Source organism: Arvicanthis niloticus, chromosome 9 (assembly GCF_011762505.2).
Source record: "Arvicanthis niloticus isolate mArvNil1 chromosome 9, mArvNil1.pat.X, whole genome shotgun sequence".
NCBI lineage: Eukaryota > Metazoa > Chordata > Mammalia > Rodentia > Muridae > Arvicanthis > Arvicanthis niloticus.
In genome coordinates, this window is record NC_047666.1 from 23072847 (window position 1) to 23099746 (window position 26900).

At 46.0% G+C, this 26900-nt stretch overlaps 1 protein-coding gene across 4 annotated transcripts in view; it reads right to left on the minus strand.

Annotated features, from left to right (window-relative positions):
- Window positions 1-4642: 4642 nt before the first annotated feature.
- The window catches only part of Dguok (deoxyguanosine kinase), a 28644-nt gene continuing 6386 nt past the window's right edge, over window positions 4643-26900 (minus strand). The window contains exons 2-7 of one of the 4 annotated variants that reach the window (XM_034512543.2): window positions 21554-21666; window positions 15066-15253; window positions 11658-11805; window positions 5931-6046; window positions 5369-5468; window positions 4643-4877 (exon numbers count right to left, since the gene is read on the minus strand). In XM_034512543.2, coding sequence (XP_034368434.1) covers window positions 4851-4877; window positions 5369-5468; window positions 5931-6046; window positions 11658-11805; window positions 15066-15253; window positions 21554-21666 — 692 coding nt within the window. In that variant the 3' untranslated portion in view covers window positions 4643-4850. The other 3 variants (XM_034512545.2, XM_076939967.1, XM_076939968.1) reach the window with 3 other exon arrangements.

A 26900-nucleotide genomic window follows, 5' to 3' on the forward strand; every position in this document is an offset into this window, starting at 1 on the left:
GTTCAAGGCCAGCCAGGTCTCCAAAATAAAAACAAGAAAACAAAAAACAAAACAAAACAAAACAAAACAAAAGCTCTCTTTTCCTCTCCTCTCTCAGCTTTCTTGGTACTCAGTGCTTTTGCCTCTCCTTTTTCTCTCTCTCTCTTTCCCCTCCCCCCCTTTTCCCATGGCAACTTACCTGGCCTCTGTCCTTGGGTAGAACTTGCCTACCTCAGAGAAGCTTCCTGATAAACCTGCCTTTAATATAATCCAAAAAACAAACAAACCAACAACAAAAACAAGTCTTCTGGGGGCTGGAGAGATGGCTAAGGGCAGGTGCTAGTCTTCAAGAGGATCAAAATTCCAAACCTGGCAGCTACACAGAGCTCAGAGCTGTCTGACTCTAGTCCTAGGTGGGGGTCTAACCCTCTTCTGGCCTGCAAGGGCACTCACTGCATGTACTCGGTGCACAGATATATTCATGCAGGCAAAAACACCTGTACACACAGAATTAAATAAAAGATGAATGTCTGTGATACATTGTATATAAAGGTGTGATCAAAGAGGTTTTACTGCAATGGTAAGATAAATATATCTGAAGGGAACACAAAGAGGAGCACCTGAGCCAGCTGTGGTGGGAGGGACCAAGGCTCCGAGGTGAGGGTGGGCTTGGAGGTGACAGGGGATCCCAGGGGAGTGAGTGACAGCTGCCACTGCAACCCAAGCAGCAGGCACACAGGAGGACAGGAAGATGTTGATGACTGTGAATCTGCTCAGACACCCTCAGCCCAGGGACATGTTCTGGTGGTCCTGAAAAGGTCAGATGCATTTGAGATCTGTGCAGTTTGCCCTATGAAATTGGGGTTTGAACATCACAGAAGGGGAAGGTCTAGGTGGGAATATTGGTTCAGGAGAGCAGATCGATACGAGAAACAGGAAAGTGAGAAGTGGCAGATGATTGCCTGGATGGTGGGGTGAGTGAGAGGAGGGGCAGAGGCTCCAAGTTTCCCAGCTGGAATGGCCAGAGGGATGATTGACAGCTGACACCAGTGTATGCAAGCTGTTCTCAGCCACCTAGCACTCTCTTGCTTGTAGACAAATCCCAGCTTGGGAGTAGACACGCCCGTGCTGTCTTTCCTTACAGTGGCTATGCAGGGTATGCACATGAGACCAATTCATTTTAGCCCTCGTGAATCACACAGGAACAATCTGTATATAGCCCTAACTAGGTCAAAGCAACCAAATGTACAAATGTCACCCAAGGCCAGGGCACGGTGGTTCATACATATAGTCCTAGCACTTGGAAGAAATGAGGTAGCGATTTCTCAAAGTCAGGCTTGGCTACATCGTGGGCATCATTTAGGGTGAGATCCTCTGTGACACATACCTGTGAAGGAAGCACCTTTGGAAGCTAGGGTAGCTGGATCTCATGTTTGGAGCCTGCCTGGGCTATGTAGTAAGCTCTTGTCTCAACACACACACACACACACACACACACACACACACACACACACAGAGTCACTTCAGCTCATCCCCCTGTAAACCTATTTGCCATTCCTGTGGAGAAGCAGTGGATGAACCCCCTTCCTGTTTGTGGGGAACAGACTCTCCTTGATCGAAGTCTTTCTCCCAAAGTCTCACTAGACAGGAGACCATTCTCTTAGCAGATATTCTGCGTCCTCGTGAGCACTGAACTCTGAAACTTAAACTTTATAGTAAGTTGCTTCTGTTTGCAGTAAAGGACACTGGGCAATTCTTCAGTGGCCGAGGTACATGCAGGAAATGAGGAAAGTACACATTTTGTTAACAGGACAGTAGGTACAGTCAGTAAACCACAGCAGAGGCTTCTTCATGGGTGAGGAGCCTGGTGGTCATTTTGTAGGAGGCAACACTTTAAAGTAAGTATGTATTTTAAAATATTCATGTCTATGTGTCAATGTGAGTTTATGGCAACAATAAAAAACAAATACAGGATCACTCAGACAAGTGAGCCACTGACAGACCAAGGGACACAAATACTTCATCAACTGAGGGATCAAAAGTGAGTCAGGCCGGCAGGCAGAAAGTGAGGACCGCTGAGTGGTGGGAGAATCCCAGCAAAGATGAAGGCCCAAAAGGAAAGTGAGCTGAAGGGGCAGGGCAGTCCTTACCCCAGGCAGGCTATTTCCTGCTTGTTTTCCCAGGGACTGTGGCATTTGCATAGAACAGCCTCCCTTCCCCGAAGCTATTTCCTTTTCCCTTTCTGAGAACTTTCACAACCTTGATCCACATTAGAAAGACAGGTTCTAGGCCTGTGCTTCACCACATCACAATCTGCAAAGCGCTGCTATTTTTACAAGCTAATCTGCTATTTAACTCTGAGAGCTACTCGGCTGTTTGGCTATAACCACAAAAGCCTAAGTGACAAAAATAAAAAGTGGGGTACATCAGTGCCAAAGCTTGTGTGTCTCCGTAGACATGACCAAAAAACTGCAATGCCACGGCTCAGGAGGCTAAGGCAGAAGGATCAAAAGTTCAAGGCTATCCCCTGCTACACAGAGTTCACGGCCAGCCTAGACCCCCTGAGAACCTGTCTCAAAAGGGGGGGTGGGTAGGGGAGCTGGAAAAATGGCTTAGCACTTAAGAGCTCTTGCTGCTCTTACAGAGTACTGGAGTCTGGGTCCCAGCACCATGTCAGGTGACTTACAACCACCTCTAACCCCAGCTCCAGAGTTCTGATGCCCTCTATTGACATCAACGGGTACCTGTACACATACCCTAATCCCAGACACACGAATACATATACATCATTAAAAATAAAAATATCTTAAAAGGCAACAGAATGAGAACTAATTTTAAGTCATGCATTTCTCTGATGAGAAACATATATCCCAACTACCAAAAGAACTCTCATAAGTCATTAAGGGCTAAATCATTCAAGTAAGAAGGCAAACTGTGTGAATTGGCACTTTCTTAAGTGGAGACTCAGATGGCCATGAACTACAAAGGATATCTGGCATCATCGGCCTTCTAAGGCATGCTGTCACAGGCACAGTGATGGCATGCTGTCACAGGCACAGTGAGGCAGCACTCTATGGGCATGAGGCTGGCAACAGTGACAGTGGCAGATTCCCTTGAATGGATAAACAAAGTGTGTCACTGCAATGAAATAAACTATTGCTTAGTCATAAGAAGGAAGCGTGCACGCATGCTGCGATCTGGTTGAACCTCTGAATATGATGCTGAGTAACAGAGGTGAGTCACAGAGACTACACATGGAGAATCTAGTCACAGAGACTCACCATCACTCTATAGACAGTAGATGCTGTAGGCTGTAGGCTCTAGGGTTGTAGGCAGGGACAATTAGGAGAAAACAGGGTATAGGCTTTCTTCTGAAGGAATGTTCTGGAATTTGGTGTGGTTATACAACCTTATGATTACAGAGAAAATTCTGACTTGTGCGTTTAATTGGATGAAATAGTTTGCCGTATGACATAGTTAGCTTTCACTGTCAACTTGACACAAACCTAGAGAAACCTTGAAGAGCGAATCTCAACTAAGCAATTGCCTTCATCAGACTGACCTATGGGCACGTATATGAAGCTTCTTGATTCCTGATTGATGTGGGTTGACCCAGCTCACTGTGGGTCTGTGCTGTGTAAGAAAGCTAATTGACCATGAGCCCCCAAGCAAGCCAGTAAGCAGCATTCCTCCCATGGTAGGCTATAACCAGTAAGCTAAAATGAACCTCCTCAAAGTTGTTTTTGGTCATGGTGTTAACTCCAGCAACAAAAAGAAACATTTTTTTTTTAATGTGATAAAAAAAACTGTTAAGTGTGTTGTTGAAAATCTCATGTATTTGTTAGTAAGGTATCCAACACTTTCTCAAAGCATAAAGGATGGTAAGTCCTGGCTCCTTACTGTCTTGTGTGCCTGTAGGACTATAGAGGGCTGAGGTCTCCTGGAGTCTTGACTTGGGTTTCTTGCTATGGAGCACTTTAGCTGCACCAAGCCACTTGGTTTTCCCTGCTGAGAGCATCTCTCCTGCTGCCTGAATCTCACTGTTAAGGTTCTGAGGTAAGCAGAAGACCAGGACAGCCAACCTTAAATGTCAGAGGCTTCTCTCTCCATATTCTGGGCAATCTCTTTAGCTGCAGGACTGGGATAAGTCCCTCATCCCTTCTCAGCATCAGGAGCAGTGGATACGAAGAGCGAAAGAAGCAGCTTGGTGTGTGCACTCGTTTCTCTATTCTGGGGTACACAAACCATGCAAGGCAGGGCTTGGCTGGCTGGTAGCGCTGGGATAGTCCTGCCCTGGATTATCAAAAGGATACTTGATCACACAGGAGCACTAGTGAAGAAAGGCTAAGATTTTTCTTAAGTGAAAACTGGTAGCCAGGCAGTGATGGCGCACGCCTTTAATCCCACCACTTGGGAGGCAGAGGCAGGCGGATTTCTGAGTTTGAGGCCAGCCTGGTCTACAGAGTGAGTTCCAGGACAGCCAAGGCTAACAGAGAAACCCTGTCTCAAAAAACTAAAAAAAGAAAAAAAAAAAAAAAAAAAAAAAAAATAAAAAAGAAAAAAGAAAAAAAAAAAAAAAGAAAAGAAAATAAAAGAAAAGAAAAATGGTATCTACTATGCATAGAGAACAGGCATAATAATCCTGAAATAAATATCAACTGGATTAGAAAAATAGCAAAGTCAGCTTTATTTTCAAAGTGCTTGAGATTAAAAAAAGAAAAAAGACACCGGCAGTAAGAAGACAGCACACACCCAAGTGTGGGAGTGCGTGAGGAGTCAAGGGGCAAAGGGATGTGCATAACGGGATGGATGGCAGGTCGACATCTGAGAAAGTCAGAGCCCAGACCACAGGCAAGATGTCTACTCATTGCTTACAGGTTCCTCATAAAGGTGTTGACCTGCAGGAAAAGAAGAGCAAATGTTACTCTGCAGCCTCAGTACTGCCCTCAGTGTGTGTGTTTCCAGTGCCATCCTCAGTACTTCCCTCAGTGTGTGTGTTTCCAGTGCCATCCTCAGTACTTCCCTCAGTGTGTGTGTTTCCAGTGCCATCCTCAGTACTTCCCTCAGTGTGTGTGTTTCCAGTGCCATCCTCAGTACTTCCCTCAGTGTGTGTGTTTCCAGTGCCATGAGCATTTATGAGGTGAAGAAATGTGAGCTACCCAGGGTCAGATAGCAGGAAGTGGTAGCTGGGAACAGAACCCACGGGTCTCCTGTCCCCCACTTTAGAACACAAGAGGAAGTCACCTAACTGACTGATACTTCCTAATCCAGTGTACTTTAGAGCTGGGGGTTTTATTTGCCTATGATCTCAGGGTTTTGAAGTGTGAAATGCAATTTGAAGCACAAAGCAGCAGAGTCTGAGGCAGAGGCCGGGGAGAGCTCTGCTCACCTGCCCCACAAGCTCTTCCTGCTTGGCGGCATCTTCAGAGAAATCTTCACTGACATTCAGCACCAGCACCGGCACACGCTGCAGAGCTTCCAAGTGGAGCCTGGAGCAGCAAGGGAGAAACGCCAGGGTCACGTCACTCACCTTTCTCGAGACCCATCTGGAGTCTCAGGACCAAAGCTGCCTGCAGAGTGGAAGGCTGAGATGGCTCTCTAGTCTTCAGACAGTTGCTGAAGTCAGCATTCAAAGCATTGACCTGAGCAACCCAAGCCGGACAGAGGACACTAAAAATGTCAACCAAATGGGCACTTTCTTCAGTCCTCCATCCTGAGACGATTATGACAAGCATTCAGCACAAGGTACAATCTAGAAAAAAGAAAGGAAGGAAGGAAGGAATGGAGGGAGAGAGAGTCCAACAGATGTCCCTTGGGACCAATGGATTCTACTCCATATGCCATCTGGCTGAGAGATGCTGGGCACGTCCGGCATCCCAGCAGTTCCACCAGGAGCTAAGGCTATGCTCAGTACGGTGGCAGAGGCTCTGGTCTGTCTGTTACATACTTACTTGGTAGTCTTGTTAATAAACCAGTCTTCGTGCTGACCATGTAGCTGTTTAATATAGGCCAGCTCAATGCCTTTCTCTTCTTCTCTGCCCCTCTGGTACAGTCTCTCCATACAAACCTAAAAGACAATGCCCCTGCAGTTACATTACAGTCTTACAGGGCCAAACAACCCACAAAATGTCTGCATGTCCTCTTTGGTACCACAGCCCATGACTCTGCATCTGCTGCCTTGTTCTCTTGCTCAGAGCACAGCTACCATGTTGTCCACTTCTGCCTCAGACTGCTCTTCCTTGGAGTAGCTTCAGCTGGTTAGAAGCAAACACCATCCACCCAGCCAGCCACACTGGGAGCCTGAAACTACCCTTCTTTCTCTTCCTCCCGAGCACATCAAGAAGCCGGGAGATCCCACTCTCTCTAGCTGGCCTTGTTCTCTCACCTCTGCCTCCATGCTCATGCCTGTCATCTGGACACTTGAAGAGCCTGCTGCTTCCTGTCTCCTGGAGGTGAAGAAGTGCATGGAGAGAGCAGGGGCCTTAGAGTCAGTCAGCTACCATGTTTGTGGCAAGCAGTTTTGGTGAGCTCCCTCTTCTCCATCCTCCACCCACCACAGGTAGCTGAGTCTGCTCTGAGATAAGGCACATTAGTTAGGATTGCCAAAAGCCATTGTGCCCTTCCAGTTTGCCCCTCGCTCCAGTCTTCCATAGTTCTTGTGCCCCTGCTTAAAATACTTGGCTCCACAGGGTCTTTACCAGCTACATCTATAACCAAAGACTTCACGAAGTTATGAACTTGCCATCCTTCTGCCTCCGCTTTCCAGGTGGTAGGGTTATAGGCATGCATCAGTGTGCCTGGCTTGTTAGTGCCACTCTACTTATAAAGTGGTAAGCATTTTGAAACATCCCTAGATCACGCACTAGAGTAGACGAAACATCTGCATACGTCAAAGGTAACACAAAATGAAATGAAATCTGAGTCTTGACACTAAAGCCTCTCTCCTTGTCCCTTTGCAGAGCTCAGATCTGTCTCCACCTGCAGGTCTGAAGGCCTCTGCTTCTGAGAACTGAGACTCCTTCCGACAGCACAGAAGGCCACAGCACTTGTCCTCAGCTTCCTTAGACCCGCCCTTGCTCCCAAGCTTCAGCCAGATTTGGCCTCCTTCCTGTGGGACAAGCCAAGCTCCTTCACACTTCAGAACCTCCGCTCCAAATGTTTGTTTTGCCTGAATTGCCCTTGTTCCTCTTTCTGCCTGGTCAAATACTTCGTTATTCAATGTCAACTGTCCTCAGAGTGTGGGCAGATTAATCCGCTGACTTAGGACTCCCCCGGTCCCCAAGTCCCATCTTTCCCTTAAGGAAATGAAACTATGCAAACAATTCTCTTTAGCATCCTCCTTCCCCAGCCTGCTTGCCGAGTTCTATCTTCTTTGACTTTATTTTTTGAGGTAGTTCTAGGTGTGCTCCCGGCTGACCTGGAGCTCTGTAGCCCATGTGTTCCCTATCCTCCTGACTTCTGCTACTCAGTTCCTCTCACTCAAAGCACTGGGACTGTGCTCTCAGCCGCAGTTTATGCACATATGCATTCTTGCCTCCATCTTCTGAGAACTGGAGACAATATTCCATAGCATATTCTGTACTTAGGGTTTGATTCTCACTTAAAAGTGGTTCACTGTTCTCACTTAGCATGCGTGGCTCACACTCTAGCACTGGGTGGCTGAAACCTGAATACTTTTAGTAAGTTCCAGGCCAGCTAGGCTATGAAGTGATGAGACCTTGTCACAAAAAGACAGCAACAAAGAAAACCAACCAGTACGGCACTCTATTTTACAGTATAGTATACTCAGCCAGGCTCCTCTAACAAGCACTCAGGTCATCTCCAATGCTTGGCTGCTACAAACAGTGTGTCTGTATGCCAGCGTATCTATGGACTCAACTCTAAGCACCAGGATTAGCAGGGCAAAAGGCATGAGCTCTTCCTACTAGAACAGCCCAACTGCCTCCTCAGAGGCTACATTCCCACAAGCAGGCAGCATCAGCTAAGTTACTTAACTTTTCCTCTGAGAGAAAAATATCTTCTGGATTGGAATAAATAAATATTTAAAAAAATAATACAACCATGTTTTCAAATACACACAAGGACAGAACAATTCTTGCAAAAGCTATTTATAATCATCACCCATTGACTACAGACAACCATTGACACCAGCCTGGATCTATTAAAATCAGTTAGCATTTCCCTTTTTATTATTAATTTGCTAAACAAACGTTTCTTCCCTCTAAAGTCTAGGCAAAGTTCTGACATAATTCTTACTTTACTGACATGATTTATCCCGGCCCCACATCATTTCCAGTGCCCATGGGAGCACACACCAGACTGAAGTGGCAGGGACCCTGTGGTCAAGCTTCCTGACCTGCCAGGCTGTGACTGTCGAAGGCTCTGCTCACTACGCCCTCTAGCCTCAAGCTCAGGTGACACTTGTTCCCATGCAGCCCCTGAGCTCTCTGTCTCAGTCACTGTGGCAGACAGGGATGAGCATCCTATGGCTCGTGGCCAGTCACACTCTCACTTCTAGACTCCAAGGGGTAGGGGAACACAAGCCCAGCTATTTCTCCTCCAATTATCACTATTGTGATTGCCAGCTTCCTTGAATTTAAGGGAAGGATAGGTAGATGGGCCTGGAGCCCATTTCACAGATTCTAAAGCCCATGTCTGGCAGGAGTCTGTGTTGTGCTAGGTGCTGGCTTACATTCGTGTCCTGTTCATCCTCTGGCATTCCTGGGTTCCTTTATCTAATACCATCCAAACAGCACTAAAATCTGAAACTAGTCCCAAAAAGTCTCATTATGAGATGAAATACTTCAACTGGTCTTTTCTAAGGGACAAAGCAGCCCCCAATGACAATCACTATTACCACCACCACCCTGCCACTTCATACAGGACCCTCAATGGACATTAAGAAGAAAGGTAAGGGCCCAGGGTCTGTGTCCAACCTCCATACCACAGAATCAAAAAACGAAGCAGCTCTATTTTACTCCAGGAAGGACTCAGCCCACTGGCTCCTTTGCTTCTCCCAGCAATGTTGGCCTGGCCCTGAGAAAACCCACCCTGTTCTGTATCTCTTAGAATAGATTAGGTCAAAACTCTTCCTTCTCCCAGCCACACCTTCAAACCCCTACTACTCTAAGTCCAGCCACCTTATGAATCCCAAGGGAAACCTAATGCTTTCTCTAACTCAGCCTACATCTCCACTCTGTCCTATTCCACAGCACCTCACAGCTGAGAGACCTCCTCTCCCCTAGAAACCTGCCTCAGCCACATCCTGCCATCCTCTGTGGGAGCAGGCTCCTCTGTTCCACTCAGGGACTATTTTCCACCTGTAAAGTCACCAGCCTTCATAATGTGCCTCTATTGCTCTTTAGCAAGAAAGACCACTGAAAGCAGTCAGTCAGTGTGCCTCAGCTGCCAAACCATGCAGGTCACAGAAGACTCTTCTCGGCCCTAACTCTTTTGAATATCTAGTTCAGTTTTATTTGGACCTGAAACTTCATCTAGACTCTCTTACTCCCTGCTGTCATCTAACTTTTGCATTATAATCCAAGTACTCCCTGTATCATAAAGTCCTGATGGAGTTGGCAAGATGGCTCAGCAGGTAACCCTTACGAGCAAAGAAGGATTGGTTCTCTCTCTCTCTCTCTCTCTCTCTCTCTCTCTCTCTCTCTCTCTCTCACACACACACACACACACACACACACACACACACACACAAAGATGAAGAGGAATTGTTAGAAGAGGAGGAGTAAATTAGAAAAAGAAAAGAAACGTGGGGTTGGAGAGATGGCTCAGTGGATAAGAGCACCAATTGCTTTCAGAGGTCCTGAGTTCAAATCCTGGCAACCACATGGTGGATCACATTATGAAGGCTGGTGACTTTACAGGTGAAAAATAGTCCCTGAGTGGAACAGAGGAGCCTGCTCCCACAGAGGATGGCAGGATGTGGCTGAGGCAGGTTTCTAGGGGAGAGGAGGTCTCTCCAGCTGTGAGGTGCTGTGGAATAGGACAGAGTGGAGATGTAGGCTGAGTTAGAGAAAGATCTTCTAAGAGGGATCTGATCATCCTCTTCTGGGTACAGGGTACTTATATACATAAAATAAATAAATCTAAAAAGAAGAGATAAATAAATAAATAAATAAATAAATAAATGCAGCCAGGTGTGGTGGGGCACACCCTTAACCCTAGCACCAAGGAGGCAGAGGCAGGCAGAGTCTGTGAGTCTGTGCATCTGAGGCCAGTCCTGTCTACATAGTAAGTTCCAGAACAGCCAGAGCTACATTCTGAGACCATGTCTCAAAAAAAAAAACAAAAACAAAAAAAAAACAAACACAACCTTAAAAAAAGGTCAAAAAGGCAAGAACACACAAATCCAGTTACAGCTGCACTCAGAAGTCCCTCTCCTGACTGCCCCTTCCTTATGGTCCTCTATATGGGGGCCATGCAATGTGACATGACAGGAACTTTCTTACTTGTTCTCTGACTCTGCTCAGTGTGCCCTCAGGCTCCCTTCTGTCCACAAGCTCAGCCCCAGCCTGAAGACAGCTGGCTTGCTTTCTGTAACAATGGGTGTACTTGGCATCTGATCATATCTGCAAAGTGTCTCTCAAAAGTTGACAGCAGTATCTCTCAAAACCTGCTTTGCCTTGGTTGGGAATCCTACCCTGCAAGTCTTTCAAGTGATCTACTTTACAAAGACCCCACCAGTGGAGAGCTTTCCAGGGTCTAGCCAAGGTCACTACCAGTCAGTAGGAGCCAAGGGCCAATGCTGTCTCCAGAGGTCTCCTGTCATGACATCATCCAAGTTCAAGTTACAAACTCAGAGCCAGAGGGCACTTCTACAGTTTGCCTGCCTGAGGGACTTCTCAAGGACCAAACTGGGCAACAATTTAGGATAAGGGAGGAAACATTCCTTCTTTCCTCATATCCTAGTCAGAAAACCAAAGGTACCACTGAAGCCTCAGCTGACCCGCACAGGAAGGAAACTGCATAAGTCAGGTGGCTGCAGATCTGAGTGTCTGACCCGTAGACCTGGAACTGTAAAAACAATGCAGTTTGTTCTAGCTCATTCCTTCACCACAGGGTTACTTCTATACACAGGCAACTGTGTGAGCATACTGACATAGCTACAGCTACAGAAGACCCCTGGAAGATGGGTAGTCAATACTGGAGTACTGGTGTGGACCAGTACTCTCTGTGCTGGGGGACGGCTGGAAACTAACTTCTCCAACGAAGAAACCAGAAGCTTGCAAGATGTCATCTCTTATGTTTCCTGAAGTTCTTTGTTTGTTTATTTGTTTGTTTGTTTTTCGAGACAGGGTTTCTCTGTGTAGCCCTGGCTGTCCTGGAACTCACTCTGTAGATCAGGCTGGCCTCGAACTCAGAAATCCACCTGCCTCTGCCTCCCAAGTGCTGGGATTAAAGGCGTGCGCCGCCGCCACCACCACCCGGCTCCTGAAGTTCTTAAAACAAAACAAAACCCCAAACAATATAGACACTAAGTGTGGATTTTTAAAATTTTTTATTTATTTTTATTTTTTTGAGAGAGCGTTTCTCTGGGTAGCGCTGGCCCCTAACTCACCAAGACCCGCCTGCCTCATGCTGGGATTAAGGCATGAGCCACCATCACCTCTCGGCTTTCCTAGTTTCACATAGTGAAACCTAAGGTTGAGGCTCAGAGTTACCTGGGGAGAGGCCTGGAGATAGATGAAGCCATGTAACAAAAGCCGGTCTGCAAACTCCTGCAGGAGAAAGGAGTGCCAGTCCTGATAGATGTGCCACTCGACGTCACTGAGGGAGCCATTTTCAAATAGATTCTTTGCAAAGATATACCTGGTTGGAATTGTTGAGTGGGAGGTTGGAGTGGAGGAAGAATGGGAAGCGGGAAGAAAGTCAGGAGCAGGAGAAAAGTAGAAAGATCAGTAACAGGTTTCCTGCTTATCCAAACTACTTAACCATTCTAGCTCCTATCGGCACTTAAACATAATCTGATTTTATGCCCCCTTGCCCCTTGCTACCTGTAGTAGTTGGGAGAGCTGGCCCTGCACCTTGCCTGAGCAACACAGTGGAGCTGGCCCTGATGGGTGTGAGCTGGACAGCTGGCCCAGCCCCTCACCAGCTGCAGTACTTGGGAGAGTGGGCCCCGAGCTAAACTGGGCAGCACAGTGGAGCTGGCTCTGGAGGCGTGGGGTGAGGGCATGACAGTAGGAGAGCTGACCCTGCCTCAGGCTGATGGTGGCCTAGCCTGAGCAGGGCTGGAGAGTTCACCCTGGAGGTGCAGATGTGGGAGACCCAGCAGGCTGACCTGCTCAGCTACCACCTATGCCTAGATCCTGAGATTTGAGTTGGCCCACCCCATTATCTGTTGGAGTGCATGAAAGGGCCGCTCCTACCAATCCAAGGCTACAGGGTTGCCATGACACAGGGCAGCACAGGAGAACCAGGAGGGGTCCCTGAGGATCCAATATTGATGGTGTGATAGAAGCCAGAGACCTCAAACCAGACCAATGACTCATTGCGATGAACATTTACAAGTGAAGATGTGTGGACAGAGAGGTACACTGGGGGACATACTACAGCTTCTATGATATTTTCTATGCTTTGTTTTGTTTATTTTTTGTTTGTGTGTTTATTTTCTTTTAGGAGGAGAGGTTGCAAGGGTGGAGGGCAGATACAACAGGATGGGGAGATGAGCGGGCTTGGAGTGCCTGATGTGAAACTCACGATCAATAAAAAGTTTATAAAGTTTATTTTTATTATTTGTGTGTGTGTGTTTACATGTGGGTTTGTGTAAGTACATGTGGATGCTTGTGGAGGTCAGAAGAGGGCATTGGATTCTCTGGGCTAGACTTATAGGCAGCTGTGAACCATTTGATATGGGCTTTGGGAATTATCTTTGGATCCTCTAGAAGAGAAGCAAATGCCCTTAACTGCTGGGCTGTCTTCCCAGCCCTGGAAATCTGAATTTTCAGTCTACAGCTCCCATCCTGCTCAGCCCTGTAATGACAAATACCACCTATACAGGCCATGCTACAGCCTACACATGGGGTAACCCACTGCAAGGAAAGGGGCTCTGGAAAGGGAAACTGGCCAAGACACATGTCAAGTGCATGGAAACCTGAGCCTTTGAGATTTCCTCATTACTATAGCAAGACTCCAAACAAAACCCAAGTGAATGCAGGGTAAAGCCACCCTTCCAAACGGCATTTCAGAGTGAGGGCTGCTGAGTCTTCAGCTGTTGAGCCATCCTGCTTTGTAGCTGAGAAGCAAGGGAGTGATCTTCCTGTGGTGTCAACTCTGGAGTTGAGTTTAGTACGAGCAAGAGCGCAACCTCCCCTCCAGAGCACAAAGGAACTTAGCCTCCTCTGCTGAGCTTCCAATCAGATCAAACAGGGCTAGTGCTGAATACCAAAGTAACTTCCCTCTTTGCTTACTTCCACAAGAAAGGAGGATCTGGTACATTGAGAAATCAGAGATGTATAAGCCAGGGCTTCAAAAGGGTCAATTCTGCTTTTAAAGCTTGATACAAAACACAATTTACATCTGTAACAACAGAACTCCAACTGAACTCCAGTTTCTAAGGCAATGGTCAGCAACCGGCCACTTCTGAGAAAACGAAAACCGTATTCCTGTGTGACTGGCTCAGGGAAGCGCAAACTGCAAAGCTGTGTCACTTTTAAGAGAGTGGCTTTTAAAATGACTCTGCAGAGTCTGATCCCAGTTGCAGCTTCCACAGCCCATGTTGCCTTGGGAAGGTGCCTGCCTCTCAACGAATGGCAGAGATGACTGCAGATCACATGTGTGAAGTGCTCAGGACGGTGATTGGCACTCAGTAGCCGGCAGCTCTAAGCCATCTGAACTGTTTTTCTAGACCATAAAGAAGCCAATTTGCAAACTTCAAAACTGAACTTGCCCAGACTAGAATGTTTTAGCTAAAGCTCACCGAAGGTGACAAGAATTGAAAAGTTCTGCCAGCTTCTCCACAAACAACTAGAAGAAAGTTACATCTTGCAAATAAAAATGACTAAGCCTATAAAAGGGGCCTTTGCCTCTTCTGAGGTAGGCACTTCCCCTGTTTCTCCATAGCTGGTGGTGATGGGCAGAAGGGGGAGGGGGTAAGGAGAGGGGGATGGGGAGCTGCAGGTAGGACATGGCCGAATCCAGAGCTCCATTCTAAAGCCACACTGATGTTTTGTTAGTTCAATCAGAAAACTTCTTTCTTCTTCCCTGAAATTACTGTCCTCTGGAACACACACCATACTTGTGTGCATGAAGGTAGTCCTTGCTGAAGTAGTATTCTCATGGAACAGGGACTAAGGTTGTGTGGTTGTGTTCTCTGGTGCTGCCCTGGGGCTGAGCCTGGTGCTTGAGTGCATGAGAGTCAGTAAACCTAAACTGATCAAACAAATAAAGGATTGATACTTTCTCCCTTTGTACTGGGGCTTCAACTCATGCCCTGGGCACAAAAAGCACCACTGATTCATACTCCCAGCTCCTGGAGAACATTTTTAAAGGAATATAAATGTTCTTGGGATTAGAATTTGTACCAGGTTATCCTTTAATGAAAGCAGCTTCGATGGGGAAATGGCACAAAGTATGACCAAACTGCCCACTTCTTTATAAGGAAATGTCAAGACCCAGGGAGTTGTTCCTTTTTTTTAAAAATGATTTTTGGAGACAGAGTTTCTCTGTGTAGATTTGGCTGTCCTGAAACTTGCTCCATAGAGCAGGCTGGCCTCGAACTCACAGAGGGTTAAAGGCATGAGCCACTACTGCCCTGCTTGACCTGTGTAGTTTTAACAACAGGCATAGTGGCACATATGGCAATCCCAATTCCCAGCAGGCAGAGGTAGGAGGATCAACCATGAGAACAAGGCCAGCCTGGTTGACACTGAGTTCCAGGACAGCCAGGGCTACAGCTGAAAACCTGTTTTAAGCAAGCAGTACAGCACCTATAACTAACAAAGCATGTCTATTTTGCTCTGAGAGGATGCTCACAAGCTGGCCACACAGACATTTTACAATGACTGTGCAAAGAAAAACCACACCACTGTGAGCATGGTGTCTATGGTTGGCCGTGTTTGGTGTCTTACCTGTCACTGTACACAGACCTCTCAAAGACTCGCACAGACTTCTCTGCCTGCGGGAGTCTCCCTGGGACGGGCTCCAGCTGCAGTTTCAGACGGCTCATGAAGGAGAGGGTCTGGAATGTGTAGGACCATCGTGCTGGTTCCTGGTACATCATTTGAAGCAAGTTACCGAGATGTTTAGAAGTGCCATCCTATGGGGAGTGCAGACAGGAGAATTTTGTACATGTATTATTTCACAATATACCCCACCCTCTGCCCTTCCTCAACAAAGTTCAATTCTTGATGTGAAAAATAACCAGAGACACTTCCTTCCACTGAAAATATAAAGAGAGATATGACTCCCCAGCTCAGTTTAAACAATGTAAGGAGGAAGAAGACTGTCCGTCCTTGTATGATAAGAATCTGACAGAGGGAGATGACACACCACATTCACTGGAACAGGAAAGAGCAAAGCAAAACTCACATCAGAATTTACACACACAGAGTACTGGGCCTGTGGGTCTGTTTGTAGGCAGTCACCTATAATTCTCCTCTGAATCCAATCCTACTTCAACACCAATGTTGAATTCTGTTTGTGGTTACTTCTCAAACTTCAAGGAAGATAAAAAAGAAAACAACTGCTTATTTGAGAATCTAAATAACCAATGAATTAAACAGACTTCTGTGTTTTACGGAAGGGTCATACTTTGTTCAAACAAAGCTCAGTTCCTTCTTTACTCTAGGAACCATGAAATGCAACTTGAAGTCTCATCGATTCTGAATGTAAGGGTGAAAACAAGTAGTGGACACTCATGGGCCCAGGTTTATTTTCTAGGCAAAGTCAGTGCAAAAGAAACAATTAAGCAAAGCATTTTGTATCTTCATTCATTCATTCACTCACTCATTAATTCAATTGTTGCTGACATAAGTGCTGTGTGTGTGAAGCACTCCATGGGCTGGGTGCTGTAAGGAGTAGAGAAAAAGAAAAGTCTACTTCAGACTTTACTGTGCTGCTATTTCATTTAAACGTCCAAACAGCTTCGTGAGGTGAGCACTATTAACACCACTCACAGAAGGAGAACTCCACTGAGAGGCTGAGTAACTTACATGTTTAAGGTTCCCTGGGGAGTAAACAGAGAATGGGGCTCAATGGGGCTTCCTTTCACCTCTCTGTTCTAATGACTCTCCTATAATGATGAAGATGCAGGATGTGTTCAAGGAGTTCACAGTGAGGATGACTAAGAGTGGAATATAAGGCCAAGCACGTGGCAAATGTTCAGTCATTTATGCTGTAAAGAACTGAAAGAAGTTTCTAGCAAAGAGTATCATTGGATGAACAGAATCTTCACAGAGAATGCAAACACTGTTCAAATGTGTCAATGAAGAGATAGTAAGTGGCTATCAAATATAATGGCTGGGCAGACGACGCAGAGGCTAAAGTGAGTGTCATCTGAATGTGAAGAGCTAGTTCAAATCCCCAGAGCCCACATAAATCTGGGTACAGTTGGCATAATATCTCAGTATTCCTATAGCAAGGTGGGAGGCAGAGACAGGAGACTCCTTGGAAGCCTGGGCCAGCTAGCCTGGTGTCCACTGCAGTGGTGAACAAGCCTGTCTTCAACAAGATGAGGTGAGGGCCTACACCCAAGGTTGTCCTCTCATCTTTTGTTTTTGACAGCCTGTTCTTATTTTATCAGTGAGGCAATATCTTGAGATATTTATGCTTTTGTTTTCTGTTTTCCTATTATGTGTCATAGTTCTCTCATAGATACTGACTTTTGTTCATTTTCAGTTGATATACATACATACATACATACATATGTGTGTATGTATATATATGTATATATATGATTTTATTATATATAGTTTTACAGTATACACAAATATATTTTAAAAAATTGGGTGCATATTGTTGGGGGCCGACTTTTAGCAGAAAGCGGCTACCAGCTTTGCAGCCATCTTGAGCCATATACCCTGACATGAACCTTGGATTACAATAGCCTACAACAGCTGAGAACACTCCGATAATCTTGGTTTAGATACCTTGAGATTAAAGGTGTGTGAGATTAAAGGTGTGTGACTTAATAGTATACTTAGAAGTATAGAGATCAGAGTTAGAGACAAGACCTAAGGGCATGATTAAAGGTGTAACTTAGAGGCGTGGCTTAGAAGTAAGACATATAAAATGCAGAGGCAGACAGTAGGATTCAGACATTTGGGAGACACAGCAGAGAGAAGACATTAGGGAGACACAGCAGAGAGAAGATATTAGGGAGACTATAGAAGACAGAACCAGACATCAGACTAGAGAGAGAGATTCATACACATCAGACATTAGGTAAAATCTGGCCTCACCCTCGCTCTTGCTGACCTGCAGATCGGAGCAGCAGCTTGAACCTGGATACAGTGGCCGCCCAAACGTGGGTCGGCCTGGGCCTCAACATTTTGCTCAGGCCGAGACATTTTTTGGCCACCCCAACGTGGGACTAGTGCGGTCCCCAACATTATTTTGGCGCCCAACGTGGGGCTAGTGTGGACCCCCAACATTATTTTGGCGCCCAAACAGGGACTCGAGCTTGGGCCCCAACATTATTTTGGCGCCCAACGTGGGGCTAGTGCGGTCCCCAACATTATTTTGGCGCCCAACGTGGGGCTAGTGTGGACCCCAACATTATTTTGGCGCCTGAACAGGGACTCGAGCTTGGGCCCCAACAGCGTATATGTGTGGCTATGTTTGTGTGAATGCATTCACTTGTACACATACCCCCACACATGCACATAATTTACATGAATAAAGTACATCTTTAAAATAAAGGAAGGAAGAAAAAAGGAAGAACAGCCATGATTTTACTGTATCAAGAAAAGAATGATTAAATACAAGTCTTTCCCCCTTTAATTCCAATAAATTAATGAAGACTCTACTAAGACTCAAAACGGGAAATAAAGCAGTATTGAAATCTATAAATGTACAGCAATAGCAATTAAAATGCAAGGGAAGTTATAAAGAAAGACATATGGAATAGAAAAAAATCACACATGTTAATATTCATCTTCAGTTAATAGACCCCCCAAATGAGAATTCAGAGGGAACGAATTTTCCCATGTATCTTTTTTATTTATTAATTTTTTATGTGCATTGGCATTTTGCCTGCATGTATGCCTGTGTGAGGTGCTGGCCCCTCTGGAACTGGAGATGGAGACAGTTGTGAACTGCCATATGGGTGCTGGAAACTGAATTGGAGTCCTCTGGAAGAGCAGGCCATGTGCTTAACCACTGAGCCACTATCTCTCCAGCCCCATTCTCCCCTGTCTCCCATGTATTTGAACCTGGGCTACATCCTCAATGATTGCTAAACCAAACCTAAGACATTCCTATTTTCCTTACAAGTCCTGCTAACAGCAGCATCATACACTGATGAATCACCTCAAATGTTACCTATATTTTTCTAAAAAGTTGACAAAGCCAGGAGTGCTGGTACACACCTTTAATCCTACACATGGAAGACTGAAGCAGAAGGAGCCATGTGAGTTTGAGGCCAGCCAGGTTTACCAAATTCCAGACCAACCTGGTCTACACAATGAGCCCCTGCTGTTAAGAAGAAATGCAGCATCAGCCATGATAACCTCATGGTAAAAGGGTGCTAAGATTTATGAAGAACACTGAACATTTGCTGTTGATAAAAAGTGGGCACTAGAAGGGGACATCCTTCCAGGCTCTAGACAAGGAGTAACAGAAGACTGTGTGCTAACATTGGGGAGTGTCACCAAGGGTAGAAGAGAACAGTGGCTACCCTCCTACAAGCTCTACCCAAAGCAAGCAGGAGGATAGAGATGAATCATAGAAACTGGAAAACTCTTCTAATTGATTCCAGGTATTGTCTAAAAATCTGAGCAAAGGATTCCATATAAAAATTGAGTCATACTAGTCAAATACAATCAACTGCTTTATCAAAACAGTAATAGGAGTTTGAAAAGATGAGGATAGGCATCAATAATAATGCAGTAAGTATCTACTCAGGAGTGAGATAACTAAGAGCACCCCTGGGACAGTCAGATAACCGACAGTTTAACAGAGAATGGCTCGGCAGTGAACAGCACTTGTTGCTCTTCTAGTAGACCCAGGTTTTATTCCAAGCATCCCCATAGCAGCTCACGACCATCCGTAACTTCAGTGCTAGAGGATCTAATGCTCTCCTCTGGCCTCTGTGGGCACAAGGTATGAATATAGTATGCAGACATACATTTAGACAAAATACTCAAACATATAAAAGAAAACAAAAATAAATTAAAAAATATAGAGGCCATGGAGATGGATTAGTGGGTCAAACTGTTTGATGGGCAAACATGAGAACCTGAGTTCAGACCCTCATCACCCAGGCAAACAGTTGGGCAAGGCTGCATGCAAGCAAGCTAGTACCTCAGCACTGTGGAGTGATGGCCTCTAGCCTAGCTCCATCTCACTGAGAGGATCTGTCTCAGGAGAGTAAGGTGGAGAGTCAAAGAGTAGGACACCTGATGACGTCCTGATCCAAGTGCACAAGCAAGCACAACACATGCATGCACACACACACACAACACACACACATGCACACACACACTCTCACACAAACATACACACACACACACACACACACACACACACACACACGTTAGAGTCTTACAACTTTTAAAATTCACATGCAGCAGAAAGAAATATAGGATGTTTTTAAAATCTTGAGCTATTGGAGGCATAAACCCAGGGCCTCCAGGACGGCTCAACAGGTGAAGGAGCCTGCAGTCAAGCCTGCCAACCTTGGCTGATTTAATCCCAAGGACCTGTATGTTGGAAGGAGAGAACTGACTCCAGACAGTTGTCCTCTGATCTCTTAACCCTTGAGATTTACCTAAAGTATGTGTGTGTGTGTGCGCGCATATATATATATATATATGTATATGTATATGTATATGTATATGTATATGTATATATGTATGTATATGGCATATTTATCTACCCCCATACTTTCACCCCTTCCCCTTAACAAAAAGAAACAAAGAAAAGAAAAACAAAAGGAAGGTCAAGGAAATGGCTCAATTGGTAAAACGTTTGCTTTCTAAGGGTGAGGACTTGAGTCGATTCCTAGAACCCACATAAAGACACCACGTGTGGTGCAGGGTGTAGTGGCTCATGCCACAATTCTGGTGCTTGGGAAGTGAAAGCAGGAAGACCAAGAGCTCAAGGTAGCCTAGGCTACAAAAGACCCTGTCTCTAGAAAACAAATAAATATAAAACTGGAAAGCGGTTCAGTGATTAACAGTACTCCAGGTTTGGAGAACTCAGCTCCGTAACTCCTACAGTGCAGTTGCAAAGATTCTGTGGGCATATTTTAAAATGTCACCACTTGCCTCTGGTATACTCAGAAAAAGATATTATAATTTGTTTTTAATGGAAAATTTTACAAATACACAACTGCATACATACAAGTATATGAACAAATGACTGGAAAAACATAACTCCAATGAGCACGGCATGTGGTCACACAGGCGATCACACTCTAAGGTGCTCTCCCGCACAGCACGGGGAGAGCCTGGCTGGCTCTTGGTAAACCGAGTGGAAAAGAATGCACTGAGCAGCACATCACTCACAAAGTGGCTTCAAGATGGAAAACAGCCCAGAGGAAACCTTGAGGGATCCCGAGGAATTAGATCTGAAGAGAGAAAGCGCTCTTAACCTCAGCTGTTCACAGGTGCTGCCGTAGCACAAAAATGCTAAGGCTTAAAAAGGCAGAAGAGCCTGAACCAGTGAGTCTGAGTCATAAGGTCCAATGTGGCTCAACACATGGAAGAACTGACCAATAATCAGTGGCTAACAAAGGACTTGAGCCACTCGACACATGCTCCAGGTATCTGCAGTTCACGAGGCCAGCAGCACACGCTGCCACTCCTTCAGGTACTCTAAGCTTTTTGTCCAACTGAGCCTTCCCCACTCACACTTACGTGGTCAGGCTTGAAGCCAAGCCTACGGCCTTGGCAGAAGCAGCAGACCTGACTGGGGCTGAGCTGTGAGGTTGAGTGAGACATGTAGGGTTGCTCCAGCTTGGAAGAGGCCTGGCACTGAGCATGTGCCTCTGAAATGTGAGCTGTTGTCTCTGCGTTGACTCAAAGGGTGACCAGATGCTCAGTAAGGTCCCTTCCCACATCTATTAGTCCTGCCAGCTAGTTTCAATAATAACAATATAAATACTTAAGGGTAGGAATGACAACATTCATTTTCAAAGCCTGGATGGTTGGGCATGCTTGGGAAACCACAAAGACAGGAGGCAGGCGCTTGCACAGACATACAGAAGCCACAAAAAAAATCAAAACTAAACATATTCAAACAAGTCATATCCTCTGTGGCCTGCTTTCTAGAATGAAGCTATTTTAAAAGGGAGACAAGCTGGGCTATTTCATGTCCTCGGAGTAAATTAAATTACTCCAATTAGACTGCTTGCATGTCTGCCAACTCCCCCCGCCACCCCCTGCTGAAAACTTACTTTTTGGGTGCCAGCAGCCTGGATATTCTGCCATGTTGCTATAGGTTCTGTAGCCACCTGCCATTCTGGGTGAGTTTTCATGAGTAACTTCACAAAGGTGGATTTGCCCACAGCTGCAATGCAAATGGCACAAGTTGGATGCTTCTCAAATCCAGGTGAAGGAGGCAGCCACCCATCTCATGGGAGCAAGGGCCAGCTTCTCCAGCCTCAAAACTTGGCAGCTGTACAACTCTCTGTCAGCTTGGTGACAGCCTGGGCAGCTAACCAGTTACCACAGTGCACATGGGCAACAGGGAGCAGACATGACCTTAGGATTTAGGCTGCAGTTTTAATGAGCCAACCTCCCAGAGGCAGAGTATTTAGTAACTGTTGAGAATATAACAGAACTTTCAAAAGTAGGCAACAGGTGGCTAGAAAGCTTGGGCTGTGACTGTAGGAATTTTAAGTTGAAGAAAAAACCATTATGGAGCCTCACTCATTCAACAAACCTAACCAACACCCATGGAGGGATAACTTGTGTCTGGGATTGTCAAGCCCTGAAATACGAGGGTAATAAAACACTGGATGAGTTTTATCCTCAGAGGACTGGGTGAAGGGCATTAACCAAACACACAGGAGGCTACCAATAAATCATGCTGTGCTGAGAAAGGAAAATGCAGGATGCTTCAGATGCAGCTCAGGGGGGTTGGGAAAGGCTCCTTTGAAGAAACGTTGTCTGAGGAAGCCCCAGAGGAAGCCCTGTGTAGTCAGTTAGGCTGAGGGTGGGGGAAGGATAACCCATATGTGTGAGCAACATGAACCTAGGCCAGGGAGAGGCAAGCAAGAGATGGCTGCAGCCCCAGAAGCAGCTGTCAGGGATGTAGTACCGAGTATAGGAGAAGAGTGGTTAATACTGGGGTGGCCAGGCAGACAGGCAGTGAAGTGCAGCTCCACAGGGCCTCACAGATTTTACCTCTCTGGGCAGAGCGAGGTACACCAGAAGCCATGAGTTTCAGCAGAGAAATGACAAGATTCCTTCTCAGCTTTTTATTTATTTTTACTCTGTGTAGGAGTGTCTTTGTCTGTGTGCATGTGACCTGTGCACCACCTGTGTGCCTTGTACTCACAGAGATCAGAAGACAGAGTCAGATCCCCTGGCACTGGAGTTCTGGACGACTGTGAGTAGACATGGGGGTGCTAGGAGTTGAACCCAGGAATTGGACCCATTCCTCTGGCTCCTCAGCTTTTAAAGACTATGCTAAGAGCTATGTAAGAATGAGCCAAACTGAAAGTCAGCAGAACAGTAAGTAGTAAGTTATTTGTGGCTTGATTGGGGTGATAGCAAGGAGGTGGAATCAACCTAGTTCCACAGTGCTAAGATTATCTATTTCCATTTACACTTCCATCTGGTCCATCTGTCCTGAGTTCCTGGTGGGCAGAAGCTTCTGGATATCCCATGCACAGCTCAAAGTCAGTGTATTCCCCAAATAAACGCTAACCAATCCACCAGGCGGGGCGTCTCCATCTCTAGACCTAGAGTATGGTAATATCCCTGCTATCAGAACGTCCTCTGCCAGACCTTCAGAGGCCTCAAGGCCTTTTGCCTGTATTTCTAACTGTTCCTTGTTTGTCCTTTTTCTGCTTCACTTCCATACTCAGGACCAGATCCTCTGCATCCCTGACCTCTTTGACTCCAACTGTGTTCTCTGCAACTGAACCTTCACACTGCACCTGCATTGTATGTGAAGCACAGCTTAGAATCCTGTTAGGAGCCAGGCGGTGGCGGCACACACCTTTAATCCCAGCACTTGGGAGGCAGAGGCAGGCAGATTTCTGAGTTCAAGGTCAGCCTGGTCTACAGAGTGAGTTCCAGGACAGCCAGGACTACACAGAGAAACCCTGTCTCAAAAAAAAAAAAAAAAAAAAAAAAAAAAAAAAAAATCAATCCTGTCAGGTCTGTTACACTTCTGTAATCCCAGCACTCAGGAATGCTGGAGAAGTTGTTCATGAATTTGAGGCCAGTGGTGGCTAGAAAGTGAACATGAGGCCATCTTGGATACATAATAAAACACTGTGATGGTTTGTATGTGCTTGCGCCAGGGAGTGGCACTATTAGGAGGTGTGGCCTTGATGGAGTAGGTGTGTCACTGTGGGTGTGGGCTTTAATACCCTTGTCCTAGCTGCCTGGAAGCCAGTCTTTTCTTAGAGGCCTGCAGATGAAGATGTAGAACTCTCAGCCCTTCCTGCACCATGCCAGCCTGGTCACTGCCATGTTCCTGCTTTGATGATAATGAACTATACCTCTGAACCTGTAAGCCAGCCCCAATTAAATGTTGTCTTTATAAGAGTTGCCTTGCTCACAGTGTCTGTCCACACCAGTAAAACCCTAAGACAGACAAAAGGATTTCAAAACCGAAATCCTTTTGCTTTCATCAACAACAAAAAAGTATGTATGTATGTATATATATATATATATATATATATATATATATATCTCCATATCCTTTCATCACATGGGAGTGAGGTAGCATGCCATGGTATGCATGCAGTGATCAGAGGACAACTTGTAGGAATTGGATCTCTTTATGTGGGTCCTGGGGATCAAATTCACGTAGGTCATCAGGCTTGATAGCAGGCTCCTTTATTTCCTAAGCCATCTCAACAGCCTTGAATTGTGAAATTACATTTATTTATTTGTTTGCAAATTGGTGGGCATGTGGAGGTCAGAAGCCAATTGTGAGTTACTTCTCACCTTTCATGTGGGTGCTGAGAATTGCACGCAGGTGGTCGGCATTGGCAGGAGGTGCCCTGAGATAAAATTTAAGCCAACAGCGGGGGCAGTAGTGGTGGTGGATGCCTTTGATCCCAGCACTCACTCGAGAAGCAGAGGCAGGTGGATCTCAGAGTGAGTTCCAGGACGGCTAGGAATGCACAGAGAAACCCTGTCTTGAACTGCCCTCCCCTCAAATTCAAGCCTCTAAGTACAGTCTGGATATGACATATAAATATAGAGTAAGGTCCAGCCCCATATATACCCTCTCACAACTCAACTTTGCTACTGGCCCTAGTTCCTTACACTTGCAGTCATCAGATCTCTCCTCAGAGTATGACTGCACTGTTTCCCCATTTGCTAGAGCACGCTCTCTCCGCAGCGGGTCAACTCCTAACTCAACCTTTCAGGGTTTGCTCACATGGCCCTCTTGTGTGAAGCTGTTGCTGCACTGGTGCCTCTACGGGCTGGCTAATCCCTTGATGTTCTAGAGACAGCTCCGTTACTGCAATGGCAACTGTTTCTTTAGTTGGAGGATGAGGCTTTGCTAGGACAGAAAACCAAACTCAGCCTCACATTCTATCTCAACAAACAAAACATTAATTCAGTTCCAGTCTGAATGTGGTGGTTCGTGCCTCTGATCCCAGCACCTGGGAGGCAAAGGCAGAGTCAAGCGTATCTCTGAGTTTGAGGTTCCCTGGGCTACTGAGTTCTGGGCCAGCCAAGGCTATGCACTAAGACTCTCTCTTTCAAAGAGAGAAAGAAAAAGCCTGCAGAGGAGCTCTAAAGCTTCATCTTCTTCATCAGAAGTGGTCCTTCTCGAGCCAGTTCTACCCTCTGGAACAGAGTGCCCAGGAGCCCCACGTCCCAGCCAGGAGCCCACACATCAATCTGTCCCTCATCACACAGCACCCCACTCCTCTCAGAGCACAGGAGCACAGTTTTGCACAGTCACGCTTTTCTGTCCCACCTCCACCCAACTTTGTGCTTGTTCATCTTGCTCTGACTCTGCACTTCCCACACAGAGGAGAGAAAATGTCTTCCCTTCCCACGAAGCTCCAGGCCAGTGGCTTAATCCTTCCTTTCCCAAATCCAACATCTCACCTTAAGTTTCAGTGACTTCTCTAGCTAGTTCCCAATTCCTATGACATTGGTGAATTACCAATTGGTTGAGGCACAGATTTTTCAAACTTGCCTGTGCTGAGTAGGCCCCAGCTTAAAATATATGGCCTGGGTAGCTAACCCTAGAGTACAAGTTGTTCAAGTCTGAAAGACAGTTCTTGTGTTTAGGGTAAAAAGTTATTTAAGCAACTAAAATAATATTCATTTCCTCTGGCCTGGCAGTGGTGGCGCACGCCTTTAATCCCAGCACTTGGGAGGCAGAGGCAGGCAGATTTCTGAGCTCGAGGCCAGCCTGGTCTACAGAGTGAGTTCCAGGACAGCCAAGGCTACACAGAGAAAGCCTGTCTCAAAAAACCAAAAACCAAAAACCAAAAAAAAAAAAAAAGTCCTCCAGCACACAGGGCACAGAGGACAGCTTGCAGAAGTGGTGCCCCTCTTTACACCATCTGAGTCTCTGAGGCCTGAACTCATGTCTTTGGGTTTGGCAGCAAGTGCCTTTACCCTCTGAGCCATCTTGCCAGCTCCTAAAAACTATTTCAAGTACTTGAAAAGGCAAGGCATTGTGGCTCGTGCCTACAAGCTTTGCAACTGGGAGGTTAGGAGAAAAGCAGAACTACGGGGAGCTAGACAACAGCCTGGGCTACAGAGCGTGCTCCAAGATAGCCCATCTGCAAATGAGACTGTTTCAAACAAACAGTAAATAAATAAAAAGACTAAAAGGCAGTTGGTCTGCTGATTAGAGGTAAATGACCATTAGGCCTGTCTGCATCTTTCAAAGTGAAAGCAGGAGAGTCTGCAGGTTAGGAGCATCAGACCAGGTACTATCAGTCCATCTCAGGGCACCAGAACTCTGAGCATTCGAGTCGTGCCAGTTACACACTCAACCTGAAATGCTAACAAATACAACAGGAACTTACAGTTCCAATTACTGGAACAGTCATTTCTGATGTCCAGGGCACCCTGTGCACAGCTCCCACCAATCCCAAGGTTTCTAGAAAGCAAGCTTAATAACCAGAACCCAACATCAGCACAGAAAGACAGTAAACAGTGATGGAAGATTCTGAGAGCTGTGCTGTGCTGTGCATATTACTAGGGTTGGAATAGCCTGGGTAATTCACTATAGAGTAGCATTTCCTGGATGAATGCTCACCCACACAGAGGTGAGTAAATGCTATTAGAACTGAGCTGTAACTGGCAACCACCCACACATGTGGAACAATCACTTCAATAATGCAAGGTTATATATTTAAATAAAACCCAGAAATGGTGTAACTTTCCAGAGTTGTGATAGCTACTTTCTTCCAGAGGACCTGAGTTCAGTTCTTAGCACCCACACTGGACAGCTCACAATAGTCTGTAACTCCAGTTCCAGGGGATCCGACGCCCTCTCCTGGTCTCAACAGGTATTGCATGCAGGTGCACATAGCCCTACACAGACACCCCTGCACATATATAAATAAAAATAAAATCTTTAAA